This window comes from Balearica regulorum, chromosome 17 (genome assembly GCF_011004875.1).
Source record: "Balearica regulorum gibbericeps isolate bBalReg1 chromosome 17, bBalReg1.pri, whole genome shotgun sequence".
NCBI lineage: Eukaryota > Metazoa > Chordata > Aves > Gruiformes > Gruidae > Balearica > Balearica regulorum.
The window spans coordinates 9,312,170-9,331,229 of NC_046200.1; the positions used below are offsets into that span (position 1 = coordinate 9,312,170).

A 19,060-nucleotide genomic window follows, 5' to 3' on the forward strand; every position below is an offset into this window, starting at 1 on the left:
AAGATTACTCTGCAGCCACCAAGTGGAGGGATGTCATCTCATAATGTAAATCCAGCCCATTCGACCAAGCCATGGTCTGAGGGGAAATCTTTAACTCAGGAGTAAAAACAGATGCAGATTTCTGCAGGAGAAGGGATTGTGTGTAGGTGTGCAGAGTAGCGGATGGGTTAAGAGGTTTCTTGTCTCTTCCTTAGCTCTGGCTGACATGGCACTTGTGCTCCTAATCGCACATGGTGGTTATGGAGATGTTGCTCCTTAGGCCTGCTATTTAGATTAGAGTGGGAGTCTTGCCCTTGGCATGCTAAGCTAACCTGAGGAAGCGCAGTGGGCTCTAAAGTCCCCTTTTTCTTGCTTCCTCCTTCGCTTCTCATCCTTTTGCATGGTAGTTGCTTGTAGAAGCTGGACAGCAAGCAACTTACTCTTCTTCAAGTTAGTTCTTCAGCAGTGCTCATTAGCTCCTATCCAAGGGGGTAAATAAGCATTCACCTGCCCATAAGCAGAAATCTGAAAGACTCAGCTGTGAGTTGGGTTTTCCCCTGGATGCTTCTACATTTAACTGATATATTTGTTTAAACTATAACCTTGTCAGGCCAGGAAATATTGATCACACATACAGGGCCATCATCCAAATTGATACTAACAAATAGCAAGGTGGGATTCTGCCTTAATACATCAGGTTCTTTTTTTAATAGTTCAGAGGTATAGCTGGGCAAATGGTACAGACAGACACCCGGGAGTGATAAACTCTGGCCTCCTTGGTTTTTTTCCAGTACTATACACTGAGAAGGCTAACTGCACCCAGGAGGAAATACTCTTACCTTTGCTGGGGGAAGGTTAATAAATGCATGGCTGCACACCTTGCCCCAGAAGGCCTATTACAAGGCTAAGTTGAGTAAGCCATGTGCGTGTATTAGCATGAATATGTGGCATTAGCCGCAGCTACTGGATGCTTTTTGCCTGAGGCATTGCAAAGTATGATAGATGCTGGCTGTAAAATTCTCAATAAAGATTGCTTTTTTTTTTTCCCCCTCAATACCTTTTAGCGTTCATGATGAAAGAGTTTGTTTTGGGTACCAACTCTCGATCACCTTGAAATAATGAATGATAAATACACTGTTAGGTTACAGTCTTGAGGTTCAAAACATGTGCATTATTAAGTTTTTTGACCTGGCAAACACCCTTGAGTTTTTGTCATTCAGGATGGGAAGCTGAAGTTATTATTAGGGATAACTAATGGTATCTCTTCTTCTTATCTAGGTAGTTATGCCATGGGTGAGCTGGTAAGAAATTTGCCCAGCAGGCAGCAGAGATCTGGAAAGAACCTGGAAGAGGATACAGTGGTTGCAGTGTTGAATACCATCCATGAAATCATTACTGACAGTTCAGAAAATGCCAGGTCTCTGATCCAGACACAGGGCATTCAAAAGCTGGTAGCTATCAGTAAGTCAAGGTAAGTGACAGTTGAAACCAAAATGCATAAGAACTCACTGCAAACATGAAAATGTCACTATGAACAGCAGATTTTGCTTTGTGAAAGTGTTTATAGCATCCTAACCTTTCAGAGCCTTTAATTTCAGAACAATTAATGTATATGCAGAAAAAATGGTCATCACCTATAATACTTGATTTTTAAAAAAAAAGTTAATTGAGTAGTCACTTCAGTCATGTTAGGACATGCTCTCTCCTTGTGAGATACATCTTAGCACCATGTATGCATTTAGCAGACATCATTTGGAGTGAAACAGTGATCTTTAATTTTTGTGTAGGAGGCCTTTTTTCTGTGGCAGCATTCCATTCCTGGAATGCCAGTGATGAAATCTGTTTTAAGTAAAATGGTTAATGATGTGCAGTAATCTTTCGGGCCAAAGGGCTGGCAGTGGTAATGTGAAGTGACAAATTTTCATTCTGCAGTTCTGTTGAAAACTGTGTTCTGACTGCTTTAGAGAAAAGTTTGCTTCATATAGTTCAGCCAGTTAGACCTTATAGGTGTGATTTCCAGCAAACTTTTGGGACAGTGGCTAAAGACTTTGTTGGGTTGCATTGTTATGAAATGTGAGAGCCAACCAAGAATCTAGCCCTGTATTATTTTATAGAGAGTGCTTGTATACTGACTTAGTAAGGAATGGATAAAATTTAATTTTCTGTTTAAAAATAGCTTATTTTTTGCTGACCCAAATTGCTTTGTAAGGTATTCTAAACCATAAAGCAACTTCATTGAATTGTGAGGAATATATGTAAGTAGGGGTGAAGTTTTGAAAAGTGACTTAGAACTTGTTTTGTTGGGTTTTTTCCCAAATAAATCCAGGCAGTATGGAATCCATCTGGTTTTTGTTGATGACAGGTGCAAGACAAAAGGGTCACCCTGGCCTCAGTGTTTGCCCAGCAATATATGTGAAAACCCAGAAATCTGCACAATTTACAACTTTTGGACTTTTTTTTTTTCTGTCAGCAAATACCTACACATATGAAGAAATCACTGAATGATTTCACAAATATCCTGTAGCTTATAGGTTCAAAGAATAGCTGTATGGAATTACTAGGTTATCTCCTGGATATTGTTTTGGTGCAAAGGGGTCAACATGTGAATAGTCTTATATTGCTTGATACTTAAGCTCTGATTTTATCTTGCAAATCAGCCAGTCTCCCAGAGAAACAAAAGCAGCATCTCACGTTCTTCAGATGATCTGGAGCTATAAAGAGTTACGAAATGCCCTACAGAAGGATGGGTGGAACAAATCGCACTTCCAGGTAAAGATGTGGGGTCTTAGATTTAGTTATGGAAATGCCTGAGTGGAAGATGTCCTAACTTAGTCTAATATTACAGTCTGATAGATTGTGGACTTTGGTTCTGTTGTTCTAGGTGATAGAACAATATATTCAGTCACAGCATCATGCATATACTTGCTGGGTATGTTTTTCAGTGGTGTGTGAAATGTATCTTTTTCGGTTCTGGAAGTATGCCACCTCGTGTAGGTAGGCCAAATGCTCACGCTTTACTGGAGGAAGAATAAGCATGTCTTTTCTTAGTTGTCTCTCATTTGAAACATTCCATCTTGTAACATAGGGCAGCCACCTGTTCTTCACATGCAGCCTCCTCATCTTTCCTTGTGAAAAGGTTTTGCTCCTTTTACAGACCAACAATGCTGCCATTTATATAACAGGAAAAAAATCCCACCAACAAATCTATATGAAAATAAAAAGTATTCCAGTGCCATATTATCAACAGAAGGGGAGCTTAGCAGCACTCCATAATCTCTCTCCATACTGTTGATTTGTTTATTTTTCTTGTTCCACTTCCCTGAGTAGCAATTTCGTATTTATGTGGTGTTTTGTTTTTTTGATTTGTTGGCTCGTTTTTTTGGTTTTGGGGGGGGGTTTTGTTGGGTTTTTGTTTTGGGTTTTTTTTTTTTTTTTGTCTTGTAGTCTGTTTCTGCAACTTCAAAGGGTTCCAAAGGTACTGCTGGCAGGTCTGGCTATGATGACAGCACCTTGCCTCTGGTGGATAAAAGTCAAGGTCAGTTCTGCTCTTTACCACTTTTTCTATTGAGTTTTGCTTGTATTCTGGATTTGCCACTTCTGTGTTACGGTGTGAGGGATATTATTTGTGTGGTGATTTTTACCCCACACTCCCAAAATGATCAGTCCTGTTAGCTGGATATGGATAGTATTCCTTCCTTTGTGAAATGTACACTACTGACAATGTTTTCTCAACTTGTATGCAACATAATCAGTTAAATCTCCTGGGAGAATTTGGGATAGATGTGAGTTGGAACTTTGAAAGAGAACACCCCTGTTTGACAATGTTACATATTAATAACTCTAGCCTTCAGCCAGGCAGTGGGCTTGGCCTTACCCCTGCTCAGTACTGGAGTCTTTTCCTTTCTAAATAAATGTGCCTGTTCTGGCACTGCTTCTTCCTCTGCTGTGCAGTTGTTTTCATTGGAGATGGTTTATCCAAATGCTGGCTAAACCTGTCTGTGCTTTCTCATGAGGCCTAATGCAGCTGTGCCAATGCTGGTGTAACTCCAGCTTTAATTTCGATTGATTCATCTCTGAATCTGTTTCTAGTTTCTAACGCTCAGATGTCAAAATTTCTTTTCAGAAATCTTTAGTCTCCTGCAGCAGAGTTTGCCATGTTACACTTTACCTGGTTTAACTGCACATTACTGCAGAAAAGACAGCCCCATGCTGTCCTGCCTGTTTCCACCTTCCCTGTTTTTGATCACATCTGGCAAATTATGCAGAGGATGACTTGGGTCAGTTTTCTGATCTGACAGAAAACTTCTTGTTTTCGTTGTGGGTTAACTTTCTGTTGGCTCAGCAGGCTGCTAGATGGGACTGTGTGCCATGTGAAGCTGCACCCTTACTTTCTTTCTTTCTCCTCTATTCTGGAGAGAAGCTTGTTAGTAGCTGTAGGTAGTCCAAAGCAGAATTGCAGTTTCTGTTATCACTTGAAGAGGAGTTCTGTATTATAGTGCCAGAGCAGAAAATACTAGGATTGCATGTGCTCCCTGGAGAGCTTAAATCAAACTTCCCTTTCTGAATGGATAACAGTTGAATAGTTTGGGTGTGGTTTTAGTTTTTTTACAATGGTCTCTGCAAACCTAGCGTTCAGTACTTTTATGGACCTCTCCGGTCCTGTGACTAATTTAAAAATACCAGGTGCTGAGAAAAGCAAATGTAACTCATTTCAATGTTTCTGTTTTATAGATAATGAGAAGGCTGGGAGTCGTGATATGATACCTATGGATGAACTTGGCCCAGGTAAATTCAGTCATAGATCAGATCCTCTGTCTGTTTCAATAGAGCACACTGTCACTCATGGGAAAGTTCAACTATTTCTCTAGGAGATATTATTTCAGATGGATAAATCTGACATTTAAAAACAGAACATTACCTTACAAAAGATTGGTCGTCATCTTTTTTTTGTCTTTTTTTTTCTTTTAAAATACATGTAGAGTGTACAAACCGATTTCTCCACTACTTTAAGCATATAATGGAGCTGTGCTGACCTAGCTTTCATTCTAGTCTCTGGCCCTTGATGCAGCTGCATTCTCTATTACAGATCTGGAAGTCTGGGCATTCAAAGGGGAAAAAGAGTTGAAAATTTACTTCAATGTAATGCTTGTGTTTAAATCTGTTCTGCCTTTATTTTCTGTAGGTAACACTAAAAATAAGTTAGTATGTATGATATTCTTGGCTCCACCTTTCATTTACCTGCATCTAACTGGGCCTGGCTTTTCTTACAGACTGAGAACAGCCACCTAGTGTCAATGAAGTGCTTTGAGATTGATAAGCTCTGTAGTTTAAGACTTGTACTTTTTTCTTTACAGAGGTGGATAAAGGTGCTGTGTGGTCTCGTGGGAATTTGCTTTACTACTTCCAGTTGATGTTATCTTTATTTAAATACCTGTATTAATGCCTCCAAATCAAACAGTTTCATATACTGCTATTTGTGATTGTAGCTGAAAAAAATAGCAAGTTAGCACGAAGCTGAAAGCCAAGCATGTTCAGAAGTTAAAATAACAGGTATATATTACCTTTTGTATTCTTAGAAAAATGAGATGCCACCTGCCATGAATCAACTGTCCATATGTATTTTGCCTAGAGGAACACTGAAACATTTGTTCTCACAATGGAAGAAAATAACTTCAGAGAAGATTGCCTGGCAGGGTAGCTGTGTGCTAGCAGGTGCTGCAGTATGGGCAGTGCTGACTGTTTATAGTCCCAATATTAATTGTTGCTTTATGATTTCAGGAATTACTGGTGCAGCTCTGAGTACAAACTTAAATGCAAATTAACAGCATATGTACAACATCAGGCAGATTCACTGGGCCGTTCTGTTGTCCAATCTTTTTATCACTATTAGAAGATGAAATCTGTGTAAGTTTTCCTGACCCCAGCTTGTGAGTGCTTCTTAAGTCCAATATGACTATAACTTTTTGCTGTTCCAGAGGTCAGCTGAGAAGGGACTAAATTAATTTATCGAGTTTACTATCCTTAATTCCAAGGAACTGGAATAACAACTTAGTACTTCTTCTCTTTCCTCCAGGCTGTTCCAAATGCCCTGTGGTTTTTGTCTTATGGGCATGCTTACGTGAGGAGTTGCTCTAGACTGTATTTTCTGATTTTAACTTCATTGTGGACTGTTGTATTTTGGAGTTTTTGTTCTTTTTCCACTCTGGAGTGAAGTGGCAGATATAAGGAGCGGAACATCAACATGCAGTTCTCTGGGTTTGTACCTCGAGCAGGCAGTTTGGTTGTATCTCCACGTACTCCCCACCTGTCTATGTTGAGCTTCCAGGAAAGACTGAACCTCACTTTTGTTTGCTAAGAAAATGCATGACAGAGTACCAGAGAAAGTTGTTTGGCATCTCAGCTTATCTTATTTCTTTATATTGCAGGAAGTCCTGTGCCCTGGTTTCAGTTGTGTGGTTTTTCCCTTGCCTTCCTCTCTTTCTGACTTCACTTGCCCTAAGACCTTTCAACTTTATATTAACTGTCTTTTGGAGAATTCTCATCTGTCTCCAGCTTTATGTTGTCCACTTAATTTAATTGAGATGCTTCCAGATTGCATAGTTTCTGCTGTACTGCTTTGGTACTGCACTGTAATTGCCTCAAACATGTCAGAGTGTGGCAGTGCAGAACTCGGTGAGTTTCCATGCCACACACGTTAGAGGTACCCATCCGTTCAGCCAGGTCCTTCCAGCCCAGTGTTCATCCTGCTCCCTGGCAGTGTACAAGACTGCACGTTCCAGAACATCACCGCCTGTCTGCTGCCTCTTTTTTATCAGGGTTCAGCTGTCTTGGTGCCTGGGCCTTTACTTTTAACCCATGTTGACTCTTTTTCAAGATTGCAAAAAGGAAATTCCTACTGGTATCTCGGCTTGTTTGCTATTGCTGTGGGGCTCATCCTTCTCTATAAAGGAAATTAATTCACTATCAGTGTGGCTAGGGAGGCAGAAAGATAACGTCCCCCATCAGCTGGCAGTACTAGACCAGTCAGATTCGTGTTGGCTGGAGCAATGGGAAAGTGTGGGTAGAGCATGGATGTCCTGGGAGATGGAAGAAAACATGTATTGTGAGTTACTGTGGAATGCACAAGACAGCCCAGTGCAGAGATAGCTCAGGTCTGTCAGACCTTACCAGCTCCAGACAAGTGGCTCTGCACAGAGTCATATGAAGATCATCAATGCTTATTGTCACAGTGCTGCCTGAGGGTGGCTGTGGCCCTGAGCTGTCTGTAGAAGCAGCAGAACTGTGATCTCCAGGCTGTATGCCAGACTTCTGGGTTCTCTAAAACTGTATCTGTGCCTCAGTTAACCCACACTCAGTCAAAGAGCATCTGAGAGCTGAGAATTGTTCAGACCAGAGACACATAGTTCAGATGTCCCTGTCCTACATGCCCATCTTCAGGCATAACTTTTCTTCTCCTCCTCCTCCTTTTTGATGGGTCCGGAGGTTTGATCTTTATAAGTTGAGAGCTGTGTGATGGAGCAGTAAGATCTGTGTAGGTCTCCTTTATGCCACAGAAACAGAGTTAATTCTGATCACTTTTTAGAATGAATCTGACACATGGGAAAAGCAGTACTTCCTAATTTCTTTGGAGAGCTGTGTTCCTTAGGGCACTGAGGTATACTTCTCTGTTGCAGCCTCCTTCGAGATATTTCTCATTTTATTAGGTCAAATCGTGAACTTCCCATCTTTGCTGCTGCTTATCTTGACAGAGTCATAGCACAGTGTTGGTTGTTAGAAACACATAATCCATTAGTGCTGATGTGTGCAGCACCGTTAGCATGCAGACCACACAACAGTGGGCTGACAAGATGAGTTGCAAAACATAACGGAACTCAGACACAAAGAACAAAGTTCATGACCATTCTCTGTTGTTAGATCACTGCCACTGTGTAAAAGCTTGCTCTTCCTTTTGCTGCTGTCCTGGCTAAGCGTGTGGTTTTAATTTTTTAGTAGTATTAAAGATCTGTTGTGCTTTTAAATTTTTTTTGTGATTACAGTCTTTACTTCTGACCTTGCTCCCTGGGAAGTATCACAGCTGCCGTACTTCATTTAGTAGCTGTTGCTTTCTGGGGGTAGGTTAAAGGTTTCCTTTGTATCTTGGCAATTCATTTAAAAAATGTTTGTGATGATGGCACTACAAAAATGAAAAGTGATCTGTTACATCATTGTGAGTATAAATAATATTAGATTGTAAAAAGCTACCACTCAGTTGTTCTGAGTTTGATTTTGCAGGGGGAGAGGAGTCAGCACGTTTCCATCATTTAAATACATACCTGTGTGCACTATTTACTCCTAAATGAATGATGAATCTTTAGATCAGGATATGACTTACTAGCAATATTCATGCCTGACGTTTGAAAGAGAATTATTGGTCATGCGTGCCTCCATAAGTGCTGGCTGGGTAGCTGGATGCAGCTGGTAGGCTTTAGGTTTTTTTTCTTTTTTGTTCGAAAGGAATAGCCAAGAATGTTAGGCATCTTCATTGCCAACAAATAATTGTAAGTAAAGCTCTGTAGCGATTATTTTCGTGCTTTAAGATCTGTGTACTACACGTATAACTCCAAAAGTCTTTAGTTATTTTTAGGCAGTGGTTAAATAATCTACTACTATCCGTGATGTCATAAATATATTCTACATCAGGTGCTTGTTGCAGGTCTGTGTGCACTTTGATTCATAAGATGCATAGGAAAACTACAGCTCTTGTAAAACTTAACCTGGCTGCGGCCAGCATAAACATCGTTTAGGGCCCTGGTCTGTGCCTGTGTTTGGTACAAGTCACTCTGGCTGCATGTACTTTTCTCCTGTGGGGAAACACTGCCTCTTTATGCCATGGGAACCCACAAAAAACATTACTTACTTTTTCTAATGACCTGTTGCAGGCAAGTAATAAACCAAGAGAGGAGCATTTTGGTAGTTTATGTAAAACCTTTTTGTGGTGTTCTAAGAACCCAGTTTGTCAGGATATGAAAACATTAATGATACCTCCATTACATAGGGGAAAACAAAAGCCTACAAGGAGCTATAAATTTCAGTGTCATTTACTCCAGATTACAATCTGTCAGAGCAGGAGAGGATCTATTTGTCATTGATAATGAGGGAAATCTGATACATCAGGAAAATAAACTAAGACTCTGCACTGGTGAGGCCACACCCCGAGTACTGTGTTCAGTTTTGGGCCCCTCACTACAAGAAGGACATTGAGGTGCTGGAGCATGTCCAGAGAAGGGCAACAAAGCTGGTGAAGGGTCTAGAGAACAAGTCTTAGGAGGAGCAGCTGAGGGAACTGGGGTTGTTTAGCCTGGAGAAGAAGAGGCTGAGGGGAGACCTTATTGCTCTCTACAGCTACCTGAAAGGAGGGTGTAGCCAGGTGGGGGTCAGTCTCTTCTCCCAAGTCACAAGCAATACGACAAGAGGAAATGGCCTCAAGTTGCGCCAGGGGAGGTTTAGATTGGATATTAGGAACAATTTCTTCACCAAAAGGATTATCAAGCGTTGGAACGGGCTGCCTGAGGAACTGGTTGAGTCACCATCCCTGGAGGTATTTAGTGTAGATGTGGTGCTTAGGGACATGGTTTAGTGCTGGAGTTGGCAGTGTTAAGTTTACAGTTGGACTCGATCATCTTAAAGATCTTTTCCAACCTAAACGATTCCATGATTCTGTGATTTGCATTGGCTGACAATGATACAAAGCAAAAGTTCTGAAATAATTAGAACCATTTCTTTATAAAACCCTCTCTTAGTTTTCTTCCTTGTGTTCATCGTGCTTTCATATTGTTTCTTAGTTGTCAGGAGAAAGCACTGACAGGTGCTACTTTGTAATGAAAGACAGTCCGAGCACAGCAGGGTTCTTCCAACCCAACAGGCCCTTTTTCTCAGTGCTCCGAAAGGGACTCTTCCAAATTATTGTCATGTCCTGCTAGTAGTCAGGCTCAGGAAGAGTGGGAACATGCTGCAGAGCATTCAGAGAATGAACACAGCCAATTAATCAGGCTGCTAAGCAAGGAATGCAAGATTTGGGCTGAAGTTGGAGCTCATTAGCCACAGGGCGCACTTGACAACTTGCTGCTTTCCTTGAGCACGCTAAAAACTGCAGCAGGCTGGGATGAAAACAGTGCTGCTTGCTAATGAGTGCCAGCATCTGGCAGTGATACAAAAAGAGGGCTTTTCTGTTTCAAGCTGGTAAAAATGAAATTTCAGAGCTGGACCACATGTGAAAAGCAGGCTGCCAGCATCTTTGTGTTGTGATGGTTTATTTTCCTGTTTCTTTGCTGAAGAATTCTGCTAGCATCAGCTCTGGTTTTGCTCTTATTTGTGCTTCATGCCTGACTGTCATGTTATTTCTCCCCAGATGGGTACTCCACCATCGATCACCGGGACAAAGAGCGCAAATACAAGACCAGTGATAACACAGGGGATGCCTCGGAGAAAGAACCTTTAAAAGTGAGCTTCCTCTTGCTGCTGAATGCTACTTAGTGACTTTAAAAGAAAGGAAGCCGGGTGTCCTCAGCAAGAAATACAGGGTAGTAACTCACCAGGGGGCTGCAAAGGCCGTGCTTGCTTTTTTTTTTTTTTTAAATAAATACACCATTTCGTAACTTAGCACTTTGCTAACTAGAAATAAAAACTAAATGCTGCTTTCCAGTGCAGGAGCAAATGTAGGCATTTGCTGTATTGTTGTAACTGGACAAGGCTGTAAAAGTAGAAAGTGTTTGTTCTGTCATCCTTGTACAGGCAGCATTCCCTAGCCCTGAAGTGTGTAAGTGTGCTCAGACTTTGTTCTGAGAATAGTCACTTCAAACTGTCACAGTGCTTTATTTTTTTCACCATAAGAAGTAGGTGTAAGCTTGTGTGACTGTGTAGAGCACTGTGCTGAACAGTATTTGTTTCCCCAGCACTCATTCACAGTCCTGATGGTGGACTATGGGCATGGACCAAGGAGATGGAGAGGGAGGGAGAGACGTGCATAGTTATGTGTGTGCCTCCTAAAAACAAATGTATGCAACTTTATAATTTAAAAGAAAAAAAAAATCTTCACAAAGCTCTTTGTGTTGTGGGTTGTGTGCAAATGTGGCTTAGTAGGCTCTGTGTAACTTCTGTTGCATTGCTACGCCTTTTCAGTAGACCTTTTAAAAACTCATTTAATGCTGTGGCCATCAGTTCTCCCTGGCCTCAAAACAAGCTTTTGTTTTCCCCTGGGGAAGTAATTTCAAGGAGGAAGAGGAGCATTCAGTGAAACAAGAGTCAGCCGTAGAAAACACTATTGTTAGTCTGCAGAAGGCTGTCCTTAATAACCTTCAGCACGTGTCTGATGGTATTGGAAAATCCAGGTGATTCATGTTCAGTGGAAACAATTAAACTTCAGTCAATTGAAAGGAAAACCCACTATTATTGAACAAGGGAAATAAAAATGTGATTTGGAGGAAAAATATTTCCGTAGATCACGAATTAGGAAGATGTCCTGCTGCATCAGTCTGCCTATATTAACTTCCCTGGTCATGCCTTTCCTGCTGTGTCCTACCTTTCCGTGAAGGTATACCCTGGAGAATGGCTTCAAACTGGCTGGACTATTTTTAAGCACAGATCACTCTCTTCAATGTGCCAGTTCTGGGTGTAGCTGTACCCTGTTGGAGGCTGCCCAGTTGGACTTTTTGGTAGAGGTGGTTGTGCTCCTTCATTTGTTTGTGGAACTGATAAAACTGAGCTGATTACTCAAGTCATGCAGTGTGCCCACCTGTTCCAATGTGGCAAGAAATGGCCCTGCTTGAACCAGTGTCAACAAAATAAACTTTCTAGTTCCCTCATCACAGTTCTAGTAAGTTTTGCAAGGATGCAGTGGGAATGGATGCATAAGAATCATAAATAGGAGCTTGACAGAAAATGTCTTTCTAAGGAAAATACGCTAAGGCAGGAAAATTAATGAATTTTGAATGGCAAAAATAACAAGTATTTGTTAAAGTGGTCTGATGCAACCCTCAATCACATCAAGCAGCCCAAACTCCAGTGTATGTCTGAAGTGAAGTACAACACAGAGTTCAGTGAGTAGCTGCTTTGCTTACATGAGAAAAAAAAAAAAATTCACCTCGACATTGTATCTTCCATAGTCTGTGCTATCTCTTGGTTTTAAGGAGAGGGAGTAACCCGAATTCAGCCTATTGTACACCTCAAAGGTATGCACTGCCGTGCCCTCAGTTGGGCAGAGCTGAGTAGCTGCTATTCATTCTTCTCCCTATCCTGTGAAGCAGAAGTATACCTGTGGGGTCTTCTGGCTTGTGAACTGTTGGCTGTGGCTGAGCATTGTGAATAACGATGGCAGGGAAGTGCAGCCTTTTGGCTCTTGCGATGCTTTTGTCGGTATTGTGCCTTTGCTGATCTTGTTTCTTTCTCTACCACTAATTTTCCCTTGTGCTACTTTAAGCTGACTTGTTTGGTGGTTTTGTTTGATTAATCCGCTCTGTTTTGCCTTTAACTCCTCACCCTGTGCTGCAGAATGACACAAATAGGAAAAACATTAACAGGAGTAACAGGGCTTCGGTGAATCTGGTGGATGCCCGTGACATTAAACCCCAGCCTGTTGACTCCTGGGTCTAATTTGCATGCATGGTAGGTCCTTTTAATGGTAATTGGTGCTAGTGATTAACTTGTCTCATGCATGATCTGTATCGCTGTGGAATCACTTCAAGGCTAACTGCTATCTGGGTCCTTTCAGGCAAATGAAAATGCATTTGAAAAAAAGTGGTGTTTATATTATTCAGTGTATCTTTAAATGCAGTCAAACACCACTGTTTGATTAAAAAATAACCTGTCAAATAACCAGGCAGAAAATTAATATTGTGAATGATTGGTTGTCGGCTGAAATGTGGAAGATTTCTGCTGTTAGGCCATGGGAATGAATTTGAATAGTATGTTCCTGCTTCCAACCATTTTTTTGCTCCTGTATGGTCTTTATAACGATTAGCCTGAGACTTAAGGAAAGGCATATCCTTGACTATTTATGGATGTCCCCTGAGGTTCCCATGAATTACACAGCCCTGCCCATCTGCAGGAAAGCTGCTGGCTGTCCACAAGTTACTTTGCAAGGAGAGATGATTTTGATTACACAATAAACATTGTGTAAACCCACAACTCCCACTTCTCAATTCCTTTTTTTTTTTTTTTTTTTTTTGTGTCACTAAAGAAAGAGTCTTTGTAATTTTCTAGTTCTCTGCCTTCACTATGTGCCAGGTTCCTCAGTCATGTTACTGGCCTTTCTTCGCTCTCGCTACTGCTAATCTGTCTCCTGCTGTCTTGCTAGACAGCCCTCTACCGTGGTTCTACCTTCTGGCACTCCATCAGATGTGATGCTACATTTGGAACAGCAGGTTTTGTGCTCCTGGCTATGACTAAAGGAAAGTCTTAGTGACTGTTGTGAGGCAGTGGGCAACTTTCCCATCAGAGTGGACAATGGGCCTTTAAAGGCCCATTCCAAAACATGGAGCATCATCCACCCCAATAATTCTACATGGAAATCACTTTCATTAGTGGGAGAGTAAACTCTTGGATGTTTTTGGATGGTGGTGGTAGAAATTTTTTTTTCCCCTCTTTCGTCTACAAATCTAGTATAAGTGCTAACTATTTATAGATTGTTTCTGTTCCTGGGTTGGAAGCACCTGCCCAGAGCAGTCTTTCAACACTGCCAGACACCCTTGTGTAGCCACAGAGCAGGCCTTGGCACCGCTGGCTTCCCGCAGCTGGTCAGCGCTGTGCCGTCAGCCTTGTTGGCTCAGACAAAGGGCAGGGATAAATGTGTATGTGTAGTGCCCATGGGCTTCGCTCCTGCGCTCTTCCTCTGAGCAATGAAGGCTTACAGATGAGGTAGAGACTTTGAAAAATGAAGTCTGTGCTCATTTTCTCCCAGTCATACCCTTCAAGGAACCCATATATTGGGGATAGACTGTCATTTCCAGTCACTGTCCTTCCACTGGGTTATGGAGATCACCATGATCCTGTTATTTGCTGGTGTTAATCAGTTGTGACTTTATTTTGCAGGGCTAGAGTCCAACCACTTTTTTTTTTAATTGAGGGGGAGAAATAAACATTGAATTGACACAGAGGATCTCATCAGTCACAACTGCCATTCAGATTTGGAGGGCACTGCATCACTGACCAGGCTGCAGATTCTAGGAGGATGTGGGGAGAAAACACAACTGACTGCCATTGCCAACCCTGGAGCACCATGCCTTACAGTGAGACAATTTGCTTTTTAACTCCGTTACATTCCCACCAGAAATAGCCACCACCTCCCCCTCCCTCCCACTCCTGCAAGAACAAAGCAAGCAAGAAAAGAGAACTCAAGCTTCAATCTAGCTGGCTGCGTTCTTAAGTGACTCTATGTGTGGATGGTGCCAAGTATGAGAAGTGAAGGTCATGTGGCAGCAAAGAAGACAGCTTCACAAGTGAAAGAGAAACTGCAGAATATTCAAAATAATATCGTAGGTGTAGCCATGAAGATAATAGCACTTTTCTGGTTTGGGGCTCATTGTTTTGTTTTTTGTTTTGGAGGATTTCTTTTGAACCGTGACTCTAACATTTTTAAAGGCTTTTTGAAAAATGTTTAGGTTTTTATTATTATTTCCACAGAAAGTGCAAGAATGTTGAGTGGGTTTATTGGATTTCAGTGAAGGGAGAAAATGCAGAACAAAAACTATTAAACGCTGGTCAAATGAACTGGAGAGTGGATGACAAAATTGATGCAAGCTGTATAATCTGCTTTTAGAGTAAGCTATATCAATCACAGTGCTATATTATCATTATTATCTGGTGTACAATACTGCCTTTTGAATTCTGTAATGGCTCTGTTTTTATTTCCACATATTGAAAAGCAGTTTATCAAAGGTTTCAGTGTCCCTGGTTCAGAAATCTTATGCTGAGAAATGGAGTTGGCTGACTTTTTTTTTTTTTGTTCTCAAAGATTGCAGTAAGGAGCTTTTTACATTTTAAATGTACCAGTGTTGCATTGATGATGATTAACAATTTCTTTTGCCATAGCTGTTAACACATTGGAAGAAAATAGGAACTTTTTTGTAGGATGTCTTATTTTGAACATGCTATAAATTTTAGATGGGTCTGTCAATTGTATTTGATGGTAAACTTATCATTGTTGGATCCATGTTTGCTTTGGGCTATAGATCCTGATGAAAAATACCACAAAGGTTTGGCCTTTCCAAAATCATCATCATGACTTCTGTGTTCCTTTGGTTTTGTTTTGAGATTCCATATTTCAGTTGGTGTGAAAATCATCCATGTGCAACAGTTCTCCTTTAAGTTGCCAAAGCCTGTTTTGTGTAAGGGAGAATTTTTACCTTACGAGAACATACTCTGCATATATGGTATCTGGAAATGCCGTAAACAAAATAACTTCAGATCACTGATTTTCTCCAGGCATTGGTTAAGGGAGGGCAGCAGATGAGAATAGGAAGCAAATGTCTCACTAATAGCATCAGAGGACTTTTGCTGATTTTATTTGTTCTTTGATTGCCATATTTAGTTTTAAACAAGCTCCTACAAACGGTGTGACTGGAAAGCACATTTTTGAATCTAGCAAACATCATTTGCGGTTTTCAGTGCCTGCTGTTTCCTTTGTAATTGAAAAGGAGAAATATCCAACGACCTCACCTCCCCCAAAATATTACTGTAATAGCAAACATCTACATTTTTTGTAAAAAAAAAAATTTAAAACTTTTAAAAAAAAAAAGGCAAGTACCAAGAGCTTTGTATCTTCTTGAGTATATTAAAAATTTGACATGAATACATATATATAAATAAATAAAAAAATCTATATATCTATATATATATATTGTTGTGCAGAGGATAGGTTAACAAAACCATGTAAAGTAGTTTGCAGGAGAGGGAAGCATTTGTTGATTCAGGGAAAAAGACTGATGCCAGAAGCTGTCAGTGATTTGGATGATACATGTGCTCCTTCGCACCCTCCCTTTTTGACCCTCATCTTCCATGTACATTGCAGTGGTCACTTCTGGATCCTGGGGAAGGTGAAGTTGCTTGAAGCAAATTAAGATAGCAAAGATTTGTTTTTTCACTTGCATGAGAGTCCTGTTGGGCCAAAGATGCTCAGCGGATCAAGGGAAGCAAAGAGCTACATCTGTGATTATCTGCATTTGTGTCGGGGCAGTGTCTCTCAATGTGTAGACATAAAGTGTGGCAATGAAACCAGATACATAGTCTGACTGTATATTATATCAATGGTGCTCTTTTCATACTTGTTCTGCCAATACGCGGAGACCCTTTTAACCAAGCTACACAGAAGAGTTTTATATCACTTTTGGTTATGTACTTGGTGTATTCTTTTTGTATATGAAAGGATTTTTTTAAAAACGTTCAGTAATTAGCAATGGAACCTGCTTGTAGCTGATTAGAGCAGTGTAAGAGAAGGGCCGTGCTGTCAGTCTGTCCCTGATCTACTTCAAACCATATATTTACCAAAGGAGTCTGAGCAAAAGTTCACTTAAAATAAAGATCTGACTGTTGAAAGGAGTCTCTGCTAAGACTTTGTGATTTAGTTATTGTACAGATATTTCAAAGCCAGCAAGAGGTTAACAGAGAAAACGGCAGGAAAGGGGAAGTGACATGGGGCCAATTATGTCCATGGCCGCCTATCCCAGATAGCCCATGGCTCTCAGTGGGGCACTACAGGGACACTCAAAAGCTGGATTGGAATGTACTTTGGTCTCTGTCATTAGTGGGCTAACAACACTGCGGAGTATTTGAGAAGCAGATTCAGACCCTATCCCACTTTCCCCCAAAAGTCCTTTTCATATTTAAACTGCATCCTGCGATAAGCAAACCTCTTGTCAAGTTGGATGGCATTGGCTGCCCAGGGTCATTGTAGCAAACTGTTCATTTTCCTGGGGGTGTTCGTGGCCACCAGCGTAGTTGTGAGCAGACGACATGGTTTATTGCTACAGAAAAGCAAAGGATGGTATATCAAGAAGTCAAATACCAAGTCCATGGGCCAAGACTTTCCCTGGGAATCACATGTTTTACCTCTGCCCTTCCCATGCCTTACAATAACGACAAATTCCCAAGTATGTAGCAATAACCCATCATTTACGTTACTGTGGGTTTTTTTCTTCTCACCAAACTGTTGTTTGGATATTGAGGAAGGAAGATGGATTGTGGCGTGACTTGCATGTGAGACTCATATTATCAGCCCACCAGCTGAAGTCCAAAGCAAGATACTTTGAACCAGGTCTGGTGATGTAATGTCCTTTTTATCTATGGCCACAAGCTCACTCATGGCAAGCGTTGGTGGGATGTGTGCCCATACCTGCCCTTACCTCTCCCCTTGTTGGCGCAAGTGTGACTAGCTGTTCGAGCTGTTCTGGGATGTGGGTGGAAGAACCTGTAATTGTTGTATTTTGGCAGCAGGGACTGTATGTAAAGAAGGGAAAGCGGCAGTGTGTGTGACTAAAGCTGCAGTAGGGTCTAGAGTCTCCTGCTAAAAGGCAGGCAGTGCTTTTTGGGGCTCAGGTATGTGACCTCTTCTTTTCCTGTTAGCTCCACTGTGAAAACTGGAGGGAATCTGCCTGCAAAGGGCTGGGGTAGAAGAGATTTCTACCTGCAGAATTTCTAGTGGGAGAGATGGTTGTGGAAAGAAATGATGGTGTTGCAAGACTCCTGCTAAAGAGGAGGAGGAAATTTGTTGGCCCAGCAAGGGCTGAGATAATGCAGGGGAGAGGGAGACTTCAGATGGCAAGTAATACTGTAGAACTTTCTTCCCAGGGAGGCAGCTTGCACATCTCCCAAGCATCTTCACTAAGCTGCAGAGGTGGTGTTTTGGTTTTTTTTTAAAAAAAAACAACAACAAAAAAAAAAACCCCACAAAAACCAACCATTGTGTGTCAAGACTCCCCTGGCGAAGCATCAAGTTTGGCTCTTGAGCGTGTAAGCAATTGTACTTGTGTACAGCTTTCCAGGTTGGTCAGTCTGTCTGCAGAATCTGAGGAGGAGAGTGGAAAGGCAAGGCTTTAGGACATTTTGTTTCTGTCTTGGAGTTAAGTAGCAGTATAGCCATAGGCGTAACTTGGCAACTCAAGAATGTGTTGCCAGCCTGAATTGCTCCCCAGAGAACAGCTTGGGCAGCCACAGGTCCTGATCTTCAGTGTCTTCTGGGCAAAACACCTGCCTGTGCTAGTTCTACTCTTGTGCACACAGACATGCCAATTCTGAATGTGTCTGTATGAGGAAAGCAAATCTTGTTTCTGTTGCAAAGACATCACAAAAGCGACTGACTTGGGGACTAGGAACTGACTTGCTGAAGTGACACATCAAGAAAGCAGAGGGTGGCGTGTTAGTTACAGCAGATGAGTAAGTTCTTGCTAGCTCTGAGGAGTAGTTTTCAGTGATGCTTTCTAGCAGGCCAGGCTTATGCTGGGCAAAGCAGTTTTCACTCCTAGAGTAGAAATGAGATTGAAGGCGGTGAGTTACCTTCTGTTACTTGCCTTAAAGCTGAGCATATAGGCTCAGTTACCTGTGAGAGGCGCGCACATCCTAAATCCTTCGAGTAAGCAGAGCTTCAGAAGCCACGTGGGCACATTAGAGTGGTTGTAGCTTTTTCTGCTGTCCAGCTGCCCACTCAGTGAAAACTGTGGTGTGCCAATAACTTAGTATTTTTGTGCTGTTGGGATGGAGTCGTGCTCTCAAAAAAGTTTTCAAAGATGTTTATATAAGCATAGTTTCTCGCAAAATTTCTGATTTGATGGGGGCTTTTGATGCCCCTAAAATCTGGTGTTTCCTTATCTTCGACACAGAAATTCTCTGATTTATTGGTACAGTAACTAATCTAGTGCATTTAAGGGGAAGGTGTTAAGAACCTTTTTTTTTCTGTCTTAAGTTTTACATCAGGGTAGAATGTTCTGAAGTCCAAGGTGAGGAAGAAGATAGTGCAGATACTACAAGACCTGCCAATCTGGTTTTTACTGTTCAGAAAAACAAAGTAACTAGACTAAGAAGCTTACTGGTAATTAGTAGCTAATGTGTTTGTAAC

General features: G+C 41.4%; 1 protein-coding gene across 29 annotated transcripts in view; it reads left to right on the forward strand.

Annotated features, from left to right (window-relative positions):
* Window positions 1-17,852, forward strand: part of ARVCF (ARVCF delta catenin family member) — a 286,311-nt gene extending 268,459 nt beyond the window's left edge. For 26 of the 29 annotated variants that reach the window (XM_075769218.1, XM_075769235.1, XM_075769219.1 and 23 more), the window contains 7 exons: window positions 1,258-1,450; window positions 2,637-2,748; window positions 3,424-3,514; window positions 4,711-4,764; window positions 10,367-10,458; window positions 12,505-12,618; window positions 14,044-17,852. In XM_075769218.1, coding sequence (XP_075625333.1) covers window positions 1,258-1,450; window positions 2,637-2,748; window positions 3,424-3,514; window positions 4,711-4,764; window positions 10,367-10,458; window positions 12,505-12,606 — 644 coding nt within the window. In that variant the 3' untranslated portion in view covers window positions 12,607-12,618; window positions 14,044-17,852. Of the gene's footprint in view, window positions 1-1,257; window positions 1,451-2,636; window positions 2,749-3,423; window positions 3,515-4,710; window positions 4,765-5,555; window positions 10,459-12,504; window positions 12,619-14,043 lie in introns of those variants that run through there. The other 3 variants (XM_075769212.1, XM_075769237.1, XM_075769213.1) reach the window with 2 other exon arrangements.
* Window positions 17,853-19,060: the final 1,208 nt, after the last annotated feature.